Below are 21,823 nucleotides of genomic sequence, written 5' to 3' on the forward strand. Positions count from 1 at the left end.
CTGAGAAGCCAATTGTCCCATTACTTTTGGTCCCTTAACAAGTGGGAGGCACATATGCAAACTGTTGTAATTCCTACACCGTTCACCTGATTTGGATGTAAATACCCTCAAATTAAAGCTGACAGTCTGCAGTTAAAGCACATCTTGTTCGTTTCATTTCAAATCCATTGTGGTGGTGTATAGAGCCAAAAATGTTAGAATTGTGTCGATGTCCCAATATTTATGGACCTGACTGTATAACCACGTGAATGTGAACAGGGCATCCCTGAATAAATAATAATAATAATAAAGGTTAAAAACAATAGTAGCTCAGTGGTGAGTCTGCATGTTCCCCCAGACCTCTGGGGATCTCGTCCCACGGTCCAGACACCTGCAGCTCAGGCTGACTGGTGACTCCAGCCTGCCCTTAGGTGTCAGTACCTGTCTCTCTATGTCAGTTCTGTGGTAGGCTGGCCACCTGCCCAGGTGTACGGAGTACCGCCGTGTATAGTTGCTTTCGTCAACGAAAATTCTGACAAAATATCATCGTCAACGAACCTTTATCGCGTGACGAAAACGAGACGAGATGCAACGAAAAATGCTGGTCATGTGACGATGACTATAACTAAATGTATAATGCAACACTGTTGACGAAAAAAAAAACGAGCCTAAATGTGGCTCACAAAATAAAAACTATGCCAAAATGTCTCTTTATTTTCGTTGACCAAGACGAGATGAAATGTTATGTTATTTCATCTCGTTCAGTCGCGCTATTATTATTAGTTTGCAGTATTTCTGTTTCCTGTGTCTCGCTTCAGGGGCCGCATCACGTCGCACTGCGCAGACGCAGGTGACGTCACTTCCTTAAGCCCCACTCGCGGCATTATTTAGAAGACGACAACAAACAAAGTTAAGTCTGACAAAGAGAAAGGGACCGATGGCCGGCCAGTCAAGGTTTGTCATTTGGAGAAAAAGAAGAAACGACATTTGGAAAAACTTTGGAAAAAAAAGAAAAACGGAATTTGTTGTGGAAAAAGATGGGGAGAAATGTGGCCACAAAATCACACAAAATGTGTATTGGATGTATTCTTAAGTCTATAAGGTAACAATAATATAATAAGATAACCTGGTTTGAAATGGGTTTGGCTAAAAAAAACTTTTGGTTTCATCTATACTACTAGGTACTTATACTCTATACACTGGGTTAAATAGAATTGCATTACTAAAAAGAGAGTAAAATACAATTTTCATTGACTAAAACTAGACTAAAATGTCATCAGTTTTGTAGACTAAAACTAGACTAGACTAAAAAGAGTATAAATATAAAAACTATAATGACAGCTTCACACAAAGACTAGACTAAAACTAAAACTAAAACAGGGCGCCAAAAACAACTATACCGCTGGGTATGTGCAATACTTTGTTAATTTATGGCTTTTATTAGAAATGTATCTGAAGATAAAGTTGGAGACATCACAGTCTAATTTCTACAGAGGTGATACAAACTTAAATGTTCCTGAAGTATTCAGTACTACTGCATGTAACACCTGTGACTGTACCATCATCACAATTGAACAAAACTACAGACTGCTTGTGAATGTGATTTCTGAGCAGGTGGTAGTGGTTCTTGATGAGGGTACAGAGGTCCTTTAGGATTTAGGAGTTGTCCTTAAGCAGGTGCTAGAGGTCCTTGGGTTTGGTACTGATATCAGGGAGTTAGATGTAGATGTTTTTCAGCATGTCATGAAGTTGTAAAGGTCCCTGAAGGAATTATAAAGATCATTGAGCAGGTTGCAGACATCCGTAATGAGGTACCAGGGGTCTCTGAGGGGTTTCTGATGGTGCTTAGGTGATTTGGGGGGTCCTTGAGTGAGCTAACTGCTAACAGAGTGTGACACAGCCCTTTCTGAGGCTACCTGCATGACCAGGCTAAAAGTCTGTGCAGATTCCAGTCATCCAGGTCATAGTAAGCTGACAAAACATAGAAAAAAATCAACTGGATTTGGTTTTAGGTCAAAGATGTTTCACCTCTCATCCAAGAGGCTTCATCAGTTCTGCCCGACTGGCATTGAGTCGGAGATATTTATCCACATCAGTGGTGTTTCAGTCCTTTTGAAGGCCAACAATGTCCCCTAACGACTAAGATGTTATAGCCCAGTATCAGTGAGCATCGTTACCTAAGTTTTTTCTAGCTGACCAGGCTAAAACTGTTAACAGACAGCTGACAGCCAATCAGAGAGCAGGGCTTCTGTGTTCCTGGTGAAAGCAGTGAACATGTGGAAGCTGGTGTGCGTCAGTCGGAATGTGCACACACACACACTCAGAGAGAAACACACTACCCGTACATTCTCTTTGGTTTTCAGGCCTGTGCTAATGATTTAAACTCGGTTACTTCCATCTGGTGTTTGTGTGTCTGTGACCGCACCCGCTAACTGGGGTGAAGGTTGTGTTCAGTGCTCAAATAAACCCTTATAGGCTGTTGGGGATGTCACCTGACACAGAAACATGGTGAAGTTGGATCCTCTCACTGACCTGTTTCCCACTGCAAGCCTCGAACTGTTTGATGATTGATGGTTGGTGCTTTTTCATGCGATCCATCCTGTCACGTTGTTCCTCCTGCCTGGACACACAACATGCGGGGCGGGTGACGCCTTAATAATTAAACTTGTAAATGTTTCCCACCACCCACCGAGGCCTGCCGCAGCACTTCGCACCTGTGGGGAGTCTTAAGCTGCAGAAACAGAGATGAAGTTTATCTCTGACACCACAGTACACGTGCTCATTCATGTGACAGTGCCAGGATTAAATAAAGGATGTGCAAAAAACCGTTATGCCACATTCCAGTACGCCAAGTCGGAAAACCAACACGGACGAGGTTTGCTGTTGTTAGCCACTTTTAGCATTGCTAGTTTATAACAAGGCATTATGTGGTGTCAGCTCATACAGACATGGTAGCAACGAGCCAGCCGACCAAGATAGACAGTACTGTTTGTCCAACTGTTTAGTAAGACACAAATAAGACAGTGCTAATAACTGGTATATTACTATGGCTCTCACGACTGTTGATGCGCAGTGCAGCCATCTTGGATGTCAGAGTCAGGGTCGGTGTGGTTCCTCCAAGGGGTATTTGATTCATGATGGAGTGTCGGGTTCATGCCAGGACACCTGTGACACAGGGTTTATCATGGAACCAGGTGCATGTCAGGTTCTTGGGCTGGCAGACCTGTGTCTAGGCTCTGACAATGTAACAGTTGGTAGTTTTCAGTTTTAAATGTTTGACACCTGCTGGTTTTGGTCGTCTGTGCTGTTGCTGGTATTGTCTTGTTTTAAACGTGGGCTCAGCAGAGCACAGTCAGTTCCTAGCAGCTATGTTGAAATGGCAATAAAGTACTGAACTGAACTGTTTGGAACTTTCCCAGGCTGGATCAAATCACCAGATCCTATTTATTGATCAGTTACATCCAGAAGTGCTGCTCAAACTACAAATCCTGGATCACTTGATCCCTATGCACTTCTGCTTGTTATTGAATATATACATTCTGTGTAATATGTCCCCATCTAGCAGTACTACTACTACTACAGTACTGCACCTTTCAGGGACTGGCCAGAACTTACTTTTTTGGGAATGTGATTTTATTTGCCTTTTACCTCTCACGTTTGTACAGTAGAGATGAAACTACCAGTTAGCTTAGCTTAGCATAAGGACTAGCATATTAAGAGAACATTTTGATTAGAGAGGGGTTCTCTCTTTCTGAACCTGAATCCTTTCAAATCCCTTATCGATTCTGTTTCAGTACACTGTCGTCACCAGTGACCAGATGAGCACAACACTGACAGAAACAGTAATGAACTATCAAGCCTGAACCACGGACAGTGTGCTGAGCAGAAGGGCTGCAGGACATTCACCACATACTCTCTCACTGCTCTGTGACCTCCATTAACCCTGTCCTCACTCATTCTGCTCATCGCCGGGGGCTGTGCTTGAAATAACACGGTGCTTTTTCATAAATCACTGGTGTTTTGCTGCATGATGCAGTTAATGTTATCTGAAGGTGAGCTGGTCACAGAACCTGACGGGTCACAGCTTAGGGTGTAACACCGGAGGTGGGCTGAGGCCAAGAAGTCGTCCTTCTCAAGTCTCCCAAAATGTAAGCTCTTCTTTTAACACGTTGGATGGCAGATAAATACTTAAATATCTTGCTTTGATGAATACATGACCTGTGTGTGTGTTGGTGTGTGAACACACCTGGATGTGTGTGTTGGTGTGTCACACAGCTGTGTGTGCGCAAGAGTGCACGTGTACACGTTGTTTGACTGTTTACATTTCTCTGTGAACACGTCCCACAAGGCAAAAAGATCATTTGTGCATGTGTGAGTGAGTGTGTATCTGTGTACGTGTTTATGTAGCATACAGAAATAAAAACCACACAACTGTGTGTCTGTGCATGAGTGACAACCAGTGAAATATTCTGGTGCCTGCTTCTGTGCATGAGATAAAAGAAAACAGATTCCCAGTGAAAGAGGAAGAGACAAAAATCACTGGCTGAGTTTCCAACCCCCAGTTTTTATTTGCTCTATTTCCATAAAAGAAACCCGAGTGGAGAAGCTGGGAATTTGAAAAAACCTTAAAATATTCCCCAAAAGTTTGGCTAAGGTGGAAAAGTTTCTGTATTTATAAAAGCAAAACACAAAGTTCAGTGGAAACAGACTTAGCAAATTTGTCGTGATGCCGGTGAATCACGTCGCTTCAGCGAAGGTGAAAATGAGCAACAGACAAAACAGACGTGCACATTAAACACTGAAATGTCAGCGCTTATGAATCATATCATCTTATGGCGTATTCAGGTTTTTGCAGAAAAACAGCTTCACCATTGTTGTGTCTGTGCTGTGAGGCTGCACTGAAAATTCAGATTAGTTGAACTTTGACCCCAGTTGCACTAACCTTTATGTGGGCAGCCAATCACTGCTGACCCCTGCTTGATGAGAAAATGAGTAGTCAGGTTGTTTCTGAATTTCCCACAGTGTACAGTGCCTTCATATCATACAAACAGCTCATTTAACCAGTGAAATACCAGCATGCAAAAGTGCTGCAACCAAGACTGTTTCAAAAACACATTTTGAGCCTCTAAAACATAGTGATCCACCTTCGCTACATTAGCCCTATAGCTAAGGTGGCGCCACTTTGCACAGCGCACGTCAGGAGCTTCTACTTGAGTTTCTGTGCTGACCATCACGGAATGTGCTGGGTCCTCTTCTTCTGCAGTGGTTTACTGGCAGACTAGAGAACTTTCACCACCAGATGTTTATGTTCGTATTATTCACAGAGCAATAGTGGATACAAATGTGAATTCATTTGCATTTTACTTTGCTGCAGAATGTCGCTGCTTGCTTTTTTGGCCCAAACTCGTAAATGGGACCATATCACTCCTGTTCTGGCGTCACTTGCTACCAGTTTCCTTCAGGACACAGCTTAAGGTTCCTTTAATGACTTGTAAGGCACTGAATGACCTAGCCCCCAGCTACTTCTTGGACCTTCTTATACTTGACTGTCCCATGAGAGCCCTTAGACCTGCTGACCATTTACTTTTTAATTCTAACTTTTTAAGTACAGGTGTACAATCACTGTTTATGTTACCATTGGTGTGACGTTTTCCTTTTTGGCCTTCTTTATATTTATATCTGCTTTATGATTGCTTTAGTTTATTGTTGCTTTTAGTCTTGTTTTAACTTATTTTAAAGCATTTTGTCCAACTGCTGTTGTTTTTAAATGTGCTATAGAAATAAATTGCCATTAATGCAACTTTAAGTAAATGAAAGTATGGGATCAGATTTTGGACTCCAATCGGGACTGGGCTCAATAACAACTTGACATGTCCACCCTAGACTCAACAGACACTCCCTGACTCTCCTCCTCCGTGTACCTGTTACTTCCTCTTTCCTTTCCATCCACATCTACTCATTGCACACCAACAGAGACCGTTCTGCTCTTCCTCTATACAAAACCACGCAGCCTGTTTCTGCTCATGTCGTCTTTTTCTCTGTCCTCCCCCTGCTGTCTCCTTCTTCCTCTCACCACCTCTGAGGCTCTCATCCCTCTCTGCTCCTCCCTCCTCAGATGCTGCAGCTATTCTCTCTCTCACTTTATTTCCCTGCGTCTTCTTCCAGCCCTCGATCTTCATCTCCCGCCTGTGTGAACCCTCCACCTCCTCCCTCTCTGCCTCTGTCCCCTCCATCCCTTAGCTTCTGCATTTACACCTGTCTCTTTCCTTACATCCCTCTTCTTCTTCACCTGTCTAGCACATCATTACCACCTCCTTCTGTCCTTGCCGCTGTTGTTCTCGTCCTACTCCGACCCTGTGACAGGATTAAGCCCCCCTGTCTCTTTCTTGGATTTTTTTTTTTGTTGTTTTCAGTGGCTTTGTGCTCATTCTCTTGTCAGCGTTTCTTTGATTCGCCTATTTCACCACCTCCCCTCACATTTCTCTCTCTGTGGAGAGAGGTGAGCGGTGGTGGTGATATCAGCATGCACAGTCATGGCGCTGGGGCTCTGTCATCACTGATTGAACCAGCAGCTAAAAATAGACCCTGTTGAGGCTCAGCATCTTTACCAGGGTGGACAGAGGGATGGATGAGCAGTTGGAGGGATGGACACAAACACACACAAACAACTCTAAGCTAGTTTTAGAAAGTAAATAAGAGACACTTCAGTCAGTAGAGTCCTGCAGGGGCCTGGTTAGACAGAAAAATCATTTGAGTGAAGGAAGCGAATCAAGTGCCGACCTTTTTAAACATTCATAACAGAGAGCTAGTAAAGAAAATATTTATGGGACACACATCAACAGTAACTCCCTGTTTCTGGACAGACTGCTGGAGGCTAAAGCAACATGACAAACCATTACTTATTCTACACGCAACATAAATCCAGGAGCAGCAAGAGAAAGAAGCCACAGACACAGAGAGAGGCAGGCGTGCAGCCAAACAGAGACGGACAGAAACCTGGCAGCTCCTCCGTAGTGCACACAGACAGGTGCACAGATAAGTAGACAGACGACCAGAAAGCAACGCCCTCGTCATCTGGAGGGTTTTACGCAGATTAAATTCATCTCATGAACGTGTTTCTGAACCAGCGTCAAGACGTCCGATGCACCACAGGATGTTTGTAATGTGTCATAAAGAGCAGTTTGTTTGATCAGTCACAGGTCACTGTTGTTTTATTGTCCGAGAAAGGATCTGTAAATGTTTCTCTGGCTTTCACTGCAGCCCCTTTGTACAGTAAACTGTGATGCGTTTCCTTGAACAGGAGTCTGGACATGAACTGAGTTGGAGCCCGTTTCAATGGGAAGTTTAGTTTGTCCAAATCTTGACAGTTGGAACAGCAGCTCTGCGTTTACCATTCGTTTGTGATTATTTTCATTATTTTTCTGCAAAATGTGACCAAACATTTCAATATAGTTTTCTGTTAAAGGCTCAAAGGTTCGTGTTCTTTATCACAAAATTTAAATTCTAGCGTAAAAAAAGCAAAGACATTTATTTAAAGAAATAAATTGGTAAATGTGCTTTTTCACTTTCGTTCTGAAATTTAGAAGAGACTGATAAATATAAATGTAAATATGAAGCTACAGCTAGCAGACACTTAGCTTAGCGTAAACACAGCAAACAAACTTAACGTAAACATTTCTTGTGTCTCATCAGCTTGTTGCTCATTAAATCACTTTGAATTGCACAAATCTGTACAAACTAAAATGAAATGAGTGACTGATTAGAAACAGGAGGAACAGCTGCCCTGTCCAAACAGCTACCAGCTCCTCTAAGGCCCAATAATTAATATGTTCCTTTTATTTATTTCGTTCTACACATTAAACTGTTTCTGTCTGGTCCCACTCTTTATGCTAAGCTAATCTAACTGGTTGTGGTGGCAGCTTCAGTTTTTCATGCAGTTATAAGAGCGGTAGCAATCTTCTGGTCGAACTCTCTGTAAAAAAAAAAAACATGAGCAGGTATTTAGGACATTAACTCCCAAAACTCTCTAGTCTTTGAAAAATAAAATCAGCATGACCTTCTTTTGCAAATGCAGCAATGACTGAAATTCACCACAGAACAGATTCAGTGATGGTTGAACCTTGATGAGCGACATCACCTGAAAGAGCTGATCTTTGATGTGAACTGGCGATGTTGAGCCAAAACCTACATGAGCTGGATTCTGAATCAACATCTCCCACTATTTAGACAGAGTGCAAAGTCAAAGAGACTAAAAGTGGGATTGAAACCCACAAGCTGCAGCAGCAGCAGATCCTGAGTCTGTTATACTGGACTGGCAGCACCTAAACCACAGCTACAACTGGCTCTGCTCCTCTGTGGGAACAGTGGAGGTGTGCGTTATGACCGAGCCCCTGCCAATGATAAAGCATTAGTACACTGAAGTGCACTCACAACACCGTCAGTCCCACAGAGGCTCCACTGCAGCATGTGTGACTGCATGTTAGAAAATCAGAGAAAGAAGATGAGGGATGCATTTTTGTCCTCTATTGCTCCTTTGTCCTTTTCTACCCTGTCTCCTTCTATATAGGCCTCTGCTCTGGCAACACACATGTGGCTACAGCACACAGCAAGAGAGCGCCTTGAATGGAAAACCCTATTTTAAATACATTTCTGCAGGTGCTCCTGGGATTTATGTCCCCACCTGTACAATCGGAGGAGTTTAAGTGACAGCATCTGATTGTATGTTGTTTTTTTTGCCATGGCTGCAACACTGACCAATGCTTTGGCATTTAAATAACAAAACACTTCTGTCTGTGGTGTTTGGGGTGAATTAAATGACTAACTCTATTCTGCATGGAAAAAGTTGTTGAACATGCATTTAGATGTTTTTATCCTCCACTCCATTAGAGCTTTTGCGCACGATAAACAGCCAGAGGCAACCCCCCCACCCCCACCCCCCCTCCTCTTTCCTCCCCCTTCGCTCTCCTCATCCATCCACGCTTCATTTTCTCCCTGCTGGATGGTGCGTTAGGAACGCACGCAGGACGGCACCGGGGCTTCCCTTCTGTCTGACTGATGGAGACGGGCTGAGGAGGGACCAGGTCCGACCGGCGGAGTCCACCACCTCGGGGATCCTGATCCTGGACGGACTGGGCTTCTGTAAAAGCGGAGGGCGAGGACGAGAGGGGCTGACACGAGAGGTAAGGGGGCCGTTAATAACCTGTTGTTTGTGTGTTTTTGTTTTTCGCTGGGCGCAGACATACACACAAACTACGCTGGACTTGATTCGGATGGGCTCAATGATGTGGAAGGAGAAGCGGAGTAAATGTGATGTCCGCCCTCGTGTATCCTGCGCTGCTGTCTGGTTTTTGCTTTTTATTAATTAGGCCTTTTTATTTCTACGTGCGCCTCTATACTAAACACAACACATGACGGTAATTGGTTAAAGTTAACGCGGTTAAAACCAAAATGTGTAGGTTGTTTCCCGGAGACGTCAGACCTGTCATTGTGCTCATTCTCGATGCTCATTTTATCAAGTAAACAGTAGAAAACGCAGCGTGAAACGAGCTGCACGGGGGAGAGCGCCACCTCTCGTCTGGAACCAGAACTCCGCCAAACGCGGCTCCGGCCAGTAAAACTGTGGTAATTAGATTGAACAGCAGCCCCAACAAACAGCGCCTCCACCGAGCCAGCTGCTGGCCAACCACCTGTTCTCCCGTTACAGAGGCGCAGACCTTGTTACATCATCTGATGCTGTCGGTCTCCAGCTTTAACCCCGGATCTCGGCCCTAAAGCCCCGCTCCTGTCTGGCCAGGGCTGAGACGTGACGCTGCGGTGTCAGAGGTGAGCAGTGGGAGGCCTGGGGGCGGAGGGGTGCACGCAGTAAACGAGCCTTGTGTTTAGGGCCTGGATCAATGGCAGTACCCGTTTATATTGATCTAGTTTGTACAATAACATTGTCCTCAGCAGCTCCCTGTTGACTGGAGTGAACGAAGGCAGCTTATTGAGCCGTGATTCACATTTCTGCTTCTCATCACACCAACGTGTTTAACAGCTGCTGCTGCTGCACACAGCTGGATCATTAACTCTTTAACACAAGCCCTCATTTTGCAGGTTACACAAAAACTACTACACATTTTCGATCTTTGGATTCTTGCAGTACTTTTGTACTTAGGTTATTAAAGAATGTTTTAAACACGGGGCAGTTAAAGTTTCATAGATGATGCTCTTGTGCTTTGTACCTTTATTTTAAAACAGTATAACGACCAGCAGGGCTCTGTCCAACTACACTACAATGTAAAGGGTTGTGATTCATGCAGTCTGTGCTGGTGCAGGTGGACCAGAGCACTTATCAACAACTATTTACATAACTGACGATCATTTTTCAAACAAAAATGGAAAATATTCTGGTTTTGGCTTCTCAGATCTGCCAAGATTCTGCTTCTCTCTCATTCATAGTGCTGTAAATTAAATGTTTTTGATAAAAACATGTCAACTGCAATGGGCATAATCTTCTGTTTTACAAACACACAACACCCCGACTGAGTGAAAACAATTATTACAGGATAACAGCAGCCACCTGCCCCTATTCTGGCCTTTATTTTTCATTTTCAAGATGCATTAGCTAATCATGAAGGTTCTTGTCAGCTGATTTGTTTACTGTTCTAATTTCCTGCTTAATTATCTTACTAATTGTGTAGAGCTACAATTAATCATTATTTTGATGATTATATAGACAGAGTCGTCTGTTTGCCTTTAACTGATTAATAAATCGACTGTTTAGTTTATTAAATGTCATACAATAGTGAAAAAGGCCAAAGTGATGTCTTGGGGTTGTTTGCTTGGTAACAATTAGTCTGCAAAACTGTGACTATACTGCGATACAATCCGGAGAAAGCAGAAGATTTTATATGTGAGAAGCCTGAACCAGTGAGGATTGGATACTGCCGCATGAAATGTATGTTGCGGTGCCTGGTGACTGAATGCAGAGCTGCATCTGCGCTCACCTCATCTGTCACACAGTTGTGCATCCTTTGTCACCATTCATTCATCTTCTACTGCTTAATCCCTGAGCGGGGTCATGGGGAGGGGGGGGCTGGGAGGAGGCAGGGTACACCCTGGACAGGTCTATGTTCACCTTTGTCAACATGTTTCCTTTATTTAATATGCTACTCACACATTCACACGCACAGAGCCCACTAGGTTTCTCTGGTGTATCTAACCTCCACTCACTTTCAGAAAGACACCGACAGATTGTTTTTCTTAATCCAGTCCTGTCTTTTCTTTTACATTTCAATCCTGCCCCTGTTTCTCGCCGCCTCCTCCTGCAGATCCTCCATCATCCGACGGCCTCCTGCGTCTCTCCAGGACGTGTTTCAGGGATTGCATTTAACATGCATGCTCCCAAGAGAGTTTAGCTTGCCGAGTCAAGAGGAGTGCTAAGTTTAAACTTGAGATGAGTTCAGCAGTAGCCGAGCGCCGCAGGCCCACGCCGGCCCAGACGCCCGAGGAGAGGGATGTGTGGAGGGACGGAGGAAGAGCTGGATGGAGGGATGTGGGGAGGGAGGGCTGGAAAGAGGGAAGAGAGGGCGGCGTGGTGCAGAGCTACAGCTTTGACTCGTACCAGCTGGAGGAGGAGGAGATCGGCAAAGATGCCCCAGAGCGAGGAGTGCTGGCTCTGTCCGAGCCCGGTGAGGGGTTTCTGTTCTATCTGTTTGTTTGTGTGTGTGTGTGTGTGTGTGTGTGTGTGTGCATGCTGGTTTTATAAACAGACAATCAACAGTTTACCAAAGAAAACAGATAACCACACATATGTGCTTCTTTTGCTTCAAAGCACCAGGAAAAACAGACAGATTCTTTTCTCTGGCACAGCTGAGTTCTCATGGCACGCTTCTGAAATCAGGTCTCATCTTCTCCTAGTATAGATTTGAATGTCAAACTGAAATTAAAATATATTTTTGCAGATAAATTCTTTTATATAAATACCCTCAGTTCTTTTGGTTTATGTATAGATTTGTTGAACAACAGTAATTTCCAGACAGACAGAAAACAGTATGTAAGAGCTAAGACCTGCACCGTAAAGCGGCACTAAAGGCTAAGGAGTACCGCTACACAGTATGATTATTTCACTACTTGTCAATACATTTACTGTGTAATTACTTTTTAACATGGTGCAGGACCACATTAAGCAGAGCCCTGTGCTGCTCATCTTTCCTTTATGAGACAGAGGAGGAAGAAGAAAAAGAGTTATCACCAATAGAATTTGCTGAAATTACATGATGCCATAGTGCTAACATTGGTTAGCTGAGCTAATGGAAGCTAGTTATCTTAGCATGGTGGGTTCACCATGACCTTCCAAATATCAAATGTTGTAAACAGACAGATGACTGAATCAATGAGTGCATAACCAGGGGGGAGGGGTAGGGTCATCAACCCCCCCAACCCAAGACACTTAGATGCTGTTTCCACTAACAAGAAAGGTTTTGTCATCTATTGAAAATGGAAAATTACACACAGTAGCTCCAGTGTTATTACTGGTTAAGAGAATCAAAGGGTGGCATATTTTGTATGAACAGAGGCTTTAGCAGTGTGTGTGTGTGTGTGTGTGTGTGTGTGTACATATTTGCTAATGATTGTGGAGGCGGGAGTGAATAAACAGCGACAGACACAGAGAGAAAAGGCAAGTGAAACACAACACAGTAGGCAGGCCTGTAAGCAGACAACTGTTGTTGCCTGGTTACTCAGGTTACAAAAGACACGCTAATCAGATCAGAAGTGACGGAGGACGCACAATGAGGCCCCGAGATCGTCACAAACACCGTCTGAGTCTCCAGCCCTCCCACCTTCACTGTAGCTGTCAGTCTCCACAGAGTCAGAGAGAGACAAGGAAGCAGACTCAGGAGACTGAACCAGTACAAGCCTGTTATTACAGTCCTGCACCTACACTACAATAACTGCTTCAACTAAGGGACTGTGTGAAAATTATTTGGGAATGAGGAGGTCAGAAAAGGGGGTTGGGTGTTATAGGTGCTTTTTTTTTTTTCTTTTTGAGCTGAAGGTACTTTGACAGACATGTTTTATTTTTGTTCTCATCCTAATTTTATTTCAGCCCTCTTTTGCAAAATAGGTATTATTTGCAAAGATATTTCCTTACACTCTGAACTAACATGTCACTGATTTAAATGACTACTTCAGACACAACCCACGCAGTGTAGACGTCTTGGACTTCCACTGCATTAAGGAAACACTGTGCGACTCATCGCTGGCGCCTCCCGTTCCTCACATGGGTCACAGATTTCACGCAAGTTCTTTGATTTGTTGTCAATACAGTATCTGTGTAGTGGGATTTACAATCCTTCCGAGCTACACTGGTCACATGGCATCGGAAACCAACTCTCACTCTCTCACTCATGTTGTGAATGGCTGTTCATATGGAGATGAGAAAACTACCATTTCTAGCTCTCATTTGTCATTTGTTACACATTCAAGTGCAATGTCTTCCTGGACAGACATAAACTATTCATGTTATTGTCATTTATAAACAATACTGCGTCTCTGCTCTTTCTATCAAAGCCAGCTTTTCACTCTTCCAGCGCAGCCATTTGAAATGACTATAGACACGATTGATCTCCAGCTCCTTTAGAGCTGCTGGGTGTCGGATGCTTTTTACTAAATCAGTAAACAGCCTTATCGTGAGTAACTGTGAGATTTACAGTGCAGAGCTCTAAATACTTCCACACACTGCTTCTTATTTGCTTTGGTGCTGTGATTATCCAATTCCCACAACTTGGCTCACTGGTGTCTTTTTCAATTTTTGTATATTTGCTTGATTTATTGTGAATTTTAGGAGCGCCCCCTGCTGGACCACAAGAAATAGACAATATATAAACTACTTGAAATGGTGTGCTGTGTTTACAGACAAATAAATAAATAAAATGTAAACGGACCATTACAGATTGAATGTTCATTTTTCCCCCCATCTTCAAACAAAAATCTGTCTTCAGTAAAAGTGGCATCCCTGTTCTGCAGCAGGGTTTTTAACATGTACATTGGTGACAGACATTTGATTCTCATTAAAATAGGAAGAGATTTACTGGGGAGCACTTTTGTTTTACCAGGTTTGTACTAGTATATTAATTTAACATGTTACAAATCTTTCAAGAGGAGGGAAAATGGTAATAATCTTGGGGGGGGGGTTGCTCCTTTACTACCCAAAACATTTTCACACAGTCCCTAATCACTAATGTTAGAAGAACACTTCCATATTTGACTGAGACGTCAGTCACACAATGTGGGCAGTGCTGCTGTGTCTCCACTGGATGTTCTGTTAATGAGGTTTGACGTTCTGCAGACCTCTGGTCTGTGCAGCCATGCTGACTATTACTGCTCCTGCTAACTACACAGTTTCCATTCTTGTGATCAAATCTGCTGCTGTAAGCCCAAACCACTTCACTTCCTGTGTGTCAGTGTTTTATTTAACAGCAGGAACGACAAACCCACAGAACAGTAGAACTGGAAAGGAGCTGTATGCATTCCTACCACATACTGTATGTAGTTACAGTAATTAAACAGGTATGCATTTATTAGAAACAATGTGAATTACTGAGGAGCTAGTTCTCATACCTGCAGGCATAATACTACATTAAATGGGTCATTAAGAAGTGAAACAAATAATCTCTAATTCATCGCGTTGTCCTCCCTCCAGTAAAACCTCAACGTAAATCCACAGCCATTAAAAGTAAACGTACAGGATTTAACCATGAAAGTGAATCAGATGCAAAACACAACGTCCAGGTTTTAACAGTAACAACACGGGCAGCACATCTCTGATTCACCAACACAACAGGGCCAAGGTCCTCAGCTACTCCATCAGCGTAGCTGCTGCTCCAGCTTCATTCATCCTGATTAGCGTTAATGAAGATCACGGCTTCAGATCGAACACTGTGAAGTCGTTTTTATCCCCACTGTTTGAGCGTAATTTCATACTTTTTCAATTCTCTAACCCCGACTCCTTCGATCCCGCTCAGACTTTGAGGAGCCGATCCCTGACGACCGTTACCATGGCATCTACTTTGCAATGCTACTGGCTGGAGTGGGCTTCCTGCTTCCCTATAACAGCTTCATCACTGATGTGGACTACCTGCACCACAAGTTTGAAGGTTGAGCACCAATTAATCTGTGCATGTGTCCACAGAGAACGCATGCATTTTACACACACAAATACACACCTGTAGAGTTCACATCCATGTCCAGGACCCAGGAGTCATGGCTGGCGTGTGTTTCAGGGACGTCCATAGTGTTTGACATGAGCCTGACGTACATCCTGGTGGCTCTGTTGGCCGTCATCCTCAACAACGTGCTGGTGGAGAGACTCAGCATGCACACCAGGATCACTGTGGGTGAGTCAGAGAAGAACCAGCTCACTGACAAGTCTTTATGTTTGAACATTTTCCTCACTATACAAGCTTCTACTGTTACTCATTTAGAAATCAGCCTCTGGGAACCTCGAGGCTCAACAGAACAGAGTACGCAGAACTAAATGGGAAGACAGTATATGGAGAAAAAGAAAAATACATCCTGCAATAATTCTCCTGTGGTTTCTATTCATAAATTGCTCCAAACAAACTTTGCCAAAGACTGTGGATTCACAAGGGTTATCTTTCACGAGTATGGGTATTTTTAAAATGCTCCTTTTGTAAAAGCTCTGGCACCATTTCAGTTTAGTTTTAGTCTTTCAAATCCCTTTTAAAGCAAACTCAATACATGGTTAAGTAAACCATACACATTCAGGCAGATCTTACATTGCGTTTGTTCAAAGTTAAGCCGGGTACTGGAAGGAGAGAATGTGGCCCAGAAATATTCACTGAAACTCAGCCTTATGTCTTAAGGCTAACATCATGAAAATATTAAAGCTGTCAGCCTACCAACGCCAATAAAAACTTTTTTGGTTAAACATTTTTAAAATGTTTTTTCAAAAAGTATTTCCCCTTAGGAGAGGTTTGATATCTACATGTATATGGTGCGTCTCAGAGCAAGGTTTCACCACTGCAGCTTAAAATAGCTCCTCTTGCATCCTTGAGGAATTGTCTTTTGAAATGTGTTGTGTGCTCGAGAGCTCGTCTCTGGAGCTGAAAAACTTGGGCTCAGACTTCAGATGAAAGTGGCGCTGCTCCTACGTCAAATATGTGCTCAGTCATGCGATCACAGCATGACCTAGTTCAGTGATGTCTCCTCACTGTCTCTCTATCCTTAAGTCCATCTGTCTGTCCCTTTCTCTGCAGGGTACATCTTAGCTTTGGGGCCACTGGTGTTTGTCAGTGTGTTTGACGTCTGGCTGGAAAAGTTCACCACTGCACAGGCTTACATCATCAACCTCGTGTCAGTGGGAGTGGTGGCCTTCGGGTGTACAGGTACTACTACTAATAATGCTTATCTATATACAGGACATGGTGTCTCTCAGCTACACCCCCCCTCCATGACCCTCTGCTGCCTACAGCCAATCCCGGCCGGCAATCGGGCGAAGGCGGGGTACACCCTGGACAGGTCCCATATTGAATTAATATGGTTTTAATTTGGGAGTAATTTGAGCTATGCTGCTGTAGAACAAAGAGGCTTGTCAGCTAGAAAACGGTAGCTTCAGACCAGAGGCTGCATTTTGTACAGTTTTTGTACAGGAGGCAGCTGAATTCAGCAAAATGCCCAGACCCATTCAGCAGACTGACACAGTTAGCAACTAACTGGTGAACACATGGATTCATTACTGATCAGAAGGCCAGGGGCCCAGGGGATCATGGGGCTCCTGGACCAGAGCCCCGTTTAGAGACTGTTACATTTCTTTTTGGAAAGTCAATCAACAGCAACTTGAAGCAAAATGATTAATATAGGACAGTCACAAAGAGATGCAAAATGAGCGCAGGGACATGCAAAACAACCTCATAAACAAGTAAACCACAGACAAAAATAACCACAGAGATGCAAAATAAATACACAAAACTCTCTTTCAGTCTTTGTACATGTCCGTGCACAGGTGCCCAGTGTCTCATTATCAGTCTGAGGATGAACAGCAGGGATTCTGTCCCCTTCCATTTTTTCACACTTGCCCGTTTGCCCATCAACCTACACTTAATATGTGTGTAAATGCAGTTGGTGACGGTGGGATCAGTCAGATGTGTCAGGACAAATACAAACAGTCGAGGCTTCAGTTGTCAGCGGCTGCTAATGACTTTCATACACCGAGCCAGTTTGTTGTTACTGTGAACACCGAGCCCGTCAGCCAACAGAAGAGGTGGTTCAATTAGTGGAGGTCCGGAGGTCAAAGCTGGCCTGTGGAGCTTCAGCAGGTTGAGCCTTTAAATAAATTGTGTTGTTACTGTATTGACTGCTAGGACACGGATTGCACTGACTGTCACTTCCTCGTCCCTCCCCAGTGCAGCAGTCCAGTTTCTATGGTTACATGGGGATGCTGCCCAAGAGGTACACACAGGGGGTGATGACTGGAGAGAGTAAGTCTGCCCACACAGACAAAGACATTGCAAATACACAACTCCCTCCCTGTGATCCTCTGCTTCACCCATTCCCTCCTCTCTCTGCAGGTACAGCCGGGGTCATCATCTCTCTGTCTCGCATATTCACCAAGCTGCTGATCACCGACGAGACGAAAAACACGCTCATCTTCTTCCTCGTCTCCATCAGCATGGAGCTGCTCTGCTTCCTGCTTCACCTGCTGGTCCGCCGCTCCCGATTTGTTCGCTACTACACCAACCTTACCCAGGGCAAAGGTCCGGGCAAAGGTCACGACCCGCGTGACAATGGGACTGGATACAGGGTTCACCATGACGTCACCGCAGAGGACGTAAGATTTGTAAGTTAGTGGGCTGTTTTTGTGTGTGTATGCATACAGGGCATATTTTTAACCGCGATAACACCATGGTTCTGATGATGGCTTGGTCTGCTGGTCCAGACTGGAGTGCCTTGACAAATACAGGCTGGATCAACACGAATCTTTATTCAGATATTTATGGTCCTCACAGGATTAATCCCAATGGCTTTGGTGATCCCCTGACCTTCTAGCACCATCATCAGATCAAAATTTAAACCTGTCCAGTACTTTGGTACTGAAAAACTACTGATGTTCTCATCAGCCTCTGTGATTTACTGTTAATTAACAAATGCTAACACGTCAACATAAAGATAAACACTACATGTTAGCATTCTCATTGTAAGCATGGTAGGAAGCTGACATTAGCATTTAGCTGAAAGCACTACGATGCTAAGGATGTAAAGCGAACTTCAAGTACAACCTGCTAGCATGGCTGTAGATTTTAAGCATTAGGTTTTTATTTTGAACAACTACATTTTGAGATAAAGAATGCAAACTTTCTGGAAGTTGTGCTAGTTGGTGGTTGAGCTAGAGAGATTTAGTTACTTCAGTTTTTTCTCATGTCTGACTTTTCAAGTTAGATTGAGAGATCGACTCGTCTGCCCCACGTGGAGCAGCAGATTTTCTCACTAAAGTTTCTTGTAAATGTTTCTTTCATTAAACCTTCCAGACAGATGTAAAAATGTCAGGCTTTTAAACGTGGAGTCATGCGACTCCATGTCCCTGTTGATTTCAGTGAGGAGGGTAGAGATGTGTCTACTGCCTGGATCAGTGCGAGTGTGCACATTGTACTGAAGACAGTGTGTATGTTATAAAATTCAGAATATCTACGCTATGGGTGCTTTTCATCTGCCACTCAGAAGCACTGAGAGAGAAAGCAAGGATTTTTGGAAAGGTTCACAAGGGTTGAAGTATGAAGAGCTACAGGAAAAAAAGATGGAGTTTTAGAGAGAAAGGGAGAAACTGAGGCCTCCCACAAACAGAGAGAAGGCGAGGGTCATGATGCTGAGAGGAAAAAAGGTTGGAAGAAAACTGTGGAGGCAAATAGAGGAGAGATGGGAGGAGAGAGTGCAGAGGGGCAGTCAACCGAGAGGAGGAAGAGCAAGGGATTGTCACAAAAACTGAAAAATACAAAAGGTGTGCAATGAGTGAAAAAGGAAAGAACTGGAGATAAATCCACTTTGTTGTCAAGCTGCACGGAGCTACACTGTGTGTGTGTGTGTGTGTGTGTGTTCAGAGCCTTCAAAGGAAAACTCGGCACCTCGGGCTGTCCCTTTTCATGTGTGCACGTTTGTGTTTGTGCACGAAGCAGTGTTTCCCACACTGGTGCTGTGCACATCAGACCTGCATTTTTGTGCACCAGTGGAGAAATAATTCTAGACAGGGATATTCAAGAATTTACACACTGACATAAAGCACGTCCCCTCATTAACCTGCGACCAGTTTACATCTCTGCTTTGCTTTACTGAGCCATTCCTCAGGACGTTAAAAATTCACTTCGATTTGTTTGTGCATTCAAAATATTTTTGGAGAAATTAAACATTGACAACATCTAAATGACTTTACTGTTGTGACTCATTCAGTTGTACTTTGTTCCATCAAAACATTCTTGCTTCTTTAATTCTGAAGTTATAATATGTCAGATGACTGTGGTGACTTCAAATAATGAAGCACAAATAAAATCACTTTGAATAGGCCTGAGCTTACTTTTTTAATATTGCATTTCTTATAAACGGCTTGAGTACAAATTTTTATTTTTTGTGCACAAATGTCATATCCTGACCAGATGGGGCACACGAGGTTCGGCAGTATTCCCTACAGACGGCTGTAACTCAGTCCACCAATGTACACAGAGGTATTAATGTGAACAGTTCAGGTGATACAGTGTACGAAACAGGCTGGGCCCTGGTGATAATGTGTAGCTGGTAACCACTGGTGATAATGTGCAGCTGGTAACCCCTGGTGATAATGTGTAGCTGGTAACCAGTGATAATGTGTAGCTGGTAACCACTGTAACAATCACTTTGCCATGAGCGTGCTCACTCTGTTTCACTCAGTTCTGGTATTGTGGTACACAGCTACTACCTTTGCAGTAGCTGTGTACCACTTCTCCTCTGTGAATTGTGCAGCTGCTGCGCATGTGAACAGCCTACGTTGGGCTGCTAAACACTTACATCTGTGTGTGTGTGTGTGTGTGGTAGAATCCCCTGCAATTCATACTAGGCCTGAGCAGCTGCACACAGCGTAATAAGCACAACTTGCAGTCGTTATGTTTCATTGTGAATAATAATGAACCCTGTAAAATTTCAGCAGTGGTGCTCGTAATGAATGCATAAAGAGGAAACGCTGCTGTTACACACAAGACGAGTGTCCTCCCCTGTGTTCTACAGCAGTGTGTGTTGTTTCCTACATACGAGGCAGATTCAGGCGGCTCTTTGTTCTGGTTGCTGGGGGAAACCAAGGCAGCACTCCACATTATGGGATAATCAAGAAGAGTGGTGCTTTGTGGCTCTCAACCCCCTCTAATCAACTAATGGATCTCTGTGTGTGTGTGTGTGTGTGTGTGTAGCTCCTGAGCAGTCTGCAGTCTGTCTAGCATCACTACATCAGCCTGCGGCCACTCGCAGCTGCCCTCTCTAATAGCCACTGCAATAAAAAGCTGATGTCATACAGCCGGGAAGTCATAATTAATGGAAAACACACTGAAAAGATAAATTCACACACTGCAGGAGAATGTTTGGAGATGCCAAATATTATTTGTCAGTACATTTGGAAAGGCCCGCCCCCACCAAAAATACAAACACAAAGCCAGACCTCAAAAACTGAAATATACAAATATGCATATAGTGTAGGTGAAACACGCTTCCTGGTTCTTAGGATTCGTTTTCCTTGGCAAATACAAAACTAAAACATTCCACATCTATATTTTTAGGTACATGTACAAAACATTTGAGCAAGAATAATAAAAACCCTGCACCACTAACAAGGGCACCATCATTACACGAATTTAAAAATTAAACGCTATCTGGTACAGTTGCAGTAGCAGCTGCTCCGGGGGCAGGTCGAACTTCCTGAGCTGGCGCAGGAAGTACATCCTCTGCTGGGGGTTCTTCCTAAAGTCCACTGTCATCTCCACTGTTTTGAGCTTGTTCAGGTTGTTGTGACCACACCACAGGACCAGCTGTTCAACCTCCCATCTGTAGGCTGACTCGTCACCGTCTCGCATGAGACCAATGACTGTTGTAGCATCTGCGAACTTCAGGAATTTAACAGAGGGGTCCCCTGAGGTGCAGTTGTTGGTGTAAAAGGAGAACAGCAGCGGTGAGAGCAAACATCCCTGGGGGGTGCCTGTGCTTATTGTCCGGGTGCTGGATGTGGTTTACCCCAACCTCATTTGCTGCTTCCTGTCTGTCAGAAAGCTGGAGAGCCACTGACAGGTGGGGGCAGGCACAGTGAGCTGGGTCAGTTTGGAGTGGAGGATGTCTGGGATGATGGTGCTGAACACCGAGCTGAAGTCCACAAACAGAACCCGTGCATAGGTCCCTGGGGAGTTGAGGTGTTCCAGGATGTAATGCAGCGGCATTTTGACTGCATCATCCACTGGCCTATTTCCCCAGTAGGCGAACTGCAGGGGGTCCCAGCAGGAGGTCTACTGATCTGCCTTGGCAGAGGTTTGCACTCTCTGAGTGGAGTGCTGTCTAGTTTTGTAGATATTGTTGTTTTCTTTCTACTTTCTTTGTGTACTGACTGAATGTTAAGCAGATACTGATACTGTACAGGACAATACATCCTTTGACTTTATTATTGTTAAACTATAACAGCTGAAACAGAATCAAAATCAGCTTTAATGGCCAGGTGTGTTGGACACATGAGGAATTTGTCTCTGGTACAGCTGCTCTCAATGTACATGCCAACAAGCAAGGGAATGTGCATTAGGAAAGAGATAAAAAATAAAATAAAATAAAAGAGTAAAGTACTTATAAATAG

The 21,823-nt window shown here is 43.8% G+C and overlaps 1 protein-coding gene and 1 long non-coding RNA gene across 4 annotated transcripts in view; one reads left to right on the forward strand and one right to left on the reverse strand.

Annotated features, from left to right (window-relative positions):
- Window positions 1–15,273, reverse strand: part of LOC109972421 (uncharacterized) — a 20,093-nt gene extending 4,820 nt beyond the window's left edge. For both annotated transcript variants that reach the window (XR_002276683.1, XR_002276682.1), the window contains exons 1-2: window positions 15,186–15,273; window positions 2,512–2,599 (exon numbers count right to left, since the gene is read on the reverse strand). This is a non-coding gene — a long non-coding RNA (uncharacterized LOC109972421). The remainder of the gene's footprint in view (window positions 1–2,511; window positions 2,600–15,185) is intronic.
- slc29a4a (solute carrier family 29 member 4a) overlaps window positions 8,937–21,823 on the forward strand; it is a 19,997-nt gene continuing 7,110 nt past the window's right edge. Inside the window, exons 1-8 of one of the 2 annotated variants that reach the window (XM_020621248.1) lie at window positions 8,937–9,158; window positions 9,683–9,801; window positions 11,289–11,648; window positions 14,985–15,116; window positions 15,243–15,356; window positions 16,239–16,367; window positions 17,385–17,459; window positions 17,550–17,818. In XM_020621248.1, the coding sequence (XP_020476904.1) occupies window positions 11,414–11,648; window positions 14,985–15,116; window positions 15,243–15,356; window positions 16,239–16,367; window positions 17,385–17,459; window positions 17,550–17,818 (954 nt within the window). In that variant the 5' untranslated portion in view covers window positions 8,937–9,158; window positions 9,683–9,801; window positions 11,289–11,413. The remainder of the gene's footprint in view (window positions 9,159–9,682; window positions 9,802–11,288; window positions 11,649–14,984; window positions 15,117–15,242; window positions 15,357–16,238; window positions 16,368–17,384; window positions 17,460–17,549; window positions 17,819–21,823) is intronic. The other variant, XM_020621247.1, reaches the window with a different exon arrangement.

The sequence above is a fragment of the Monopterus albus genome, unplaced genomic scaffold (assembly GCF_001952655.1).
Source record: "Monopterus albus unplaced genomic scaffold, M_albus_1.0 scaffold256.1, whole genome shotgun sequence".
In the NCBI taxonomy this organism is placed as follows: domain Eukaryota; kingdom Metazoa; phylum Chordata; class Actinopteri; order Synbranchiformes; family Synbranchidae; genus Monopterus; species Monopterus albus.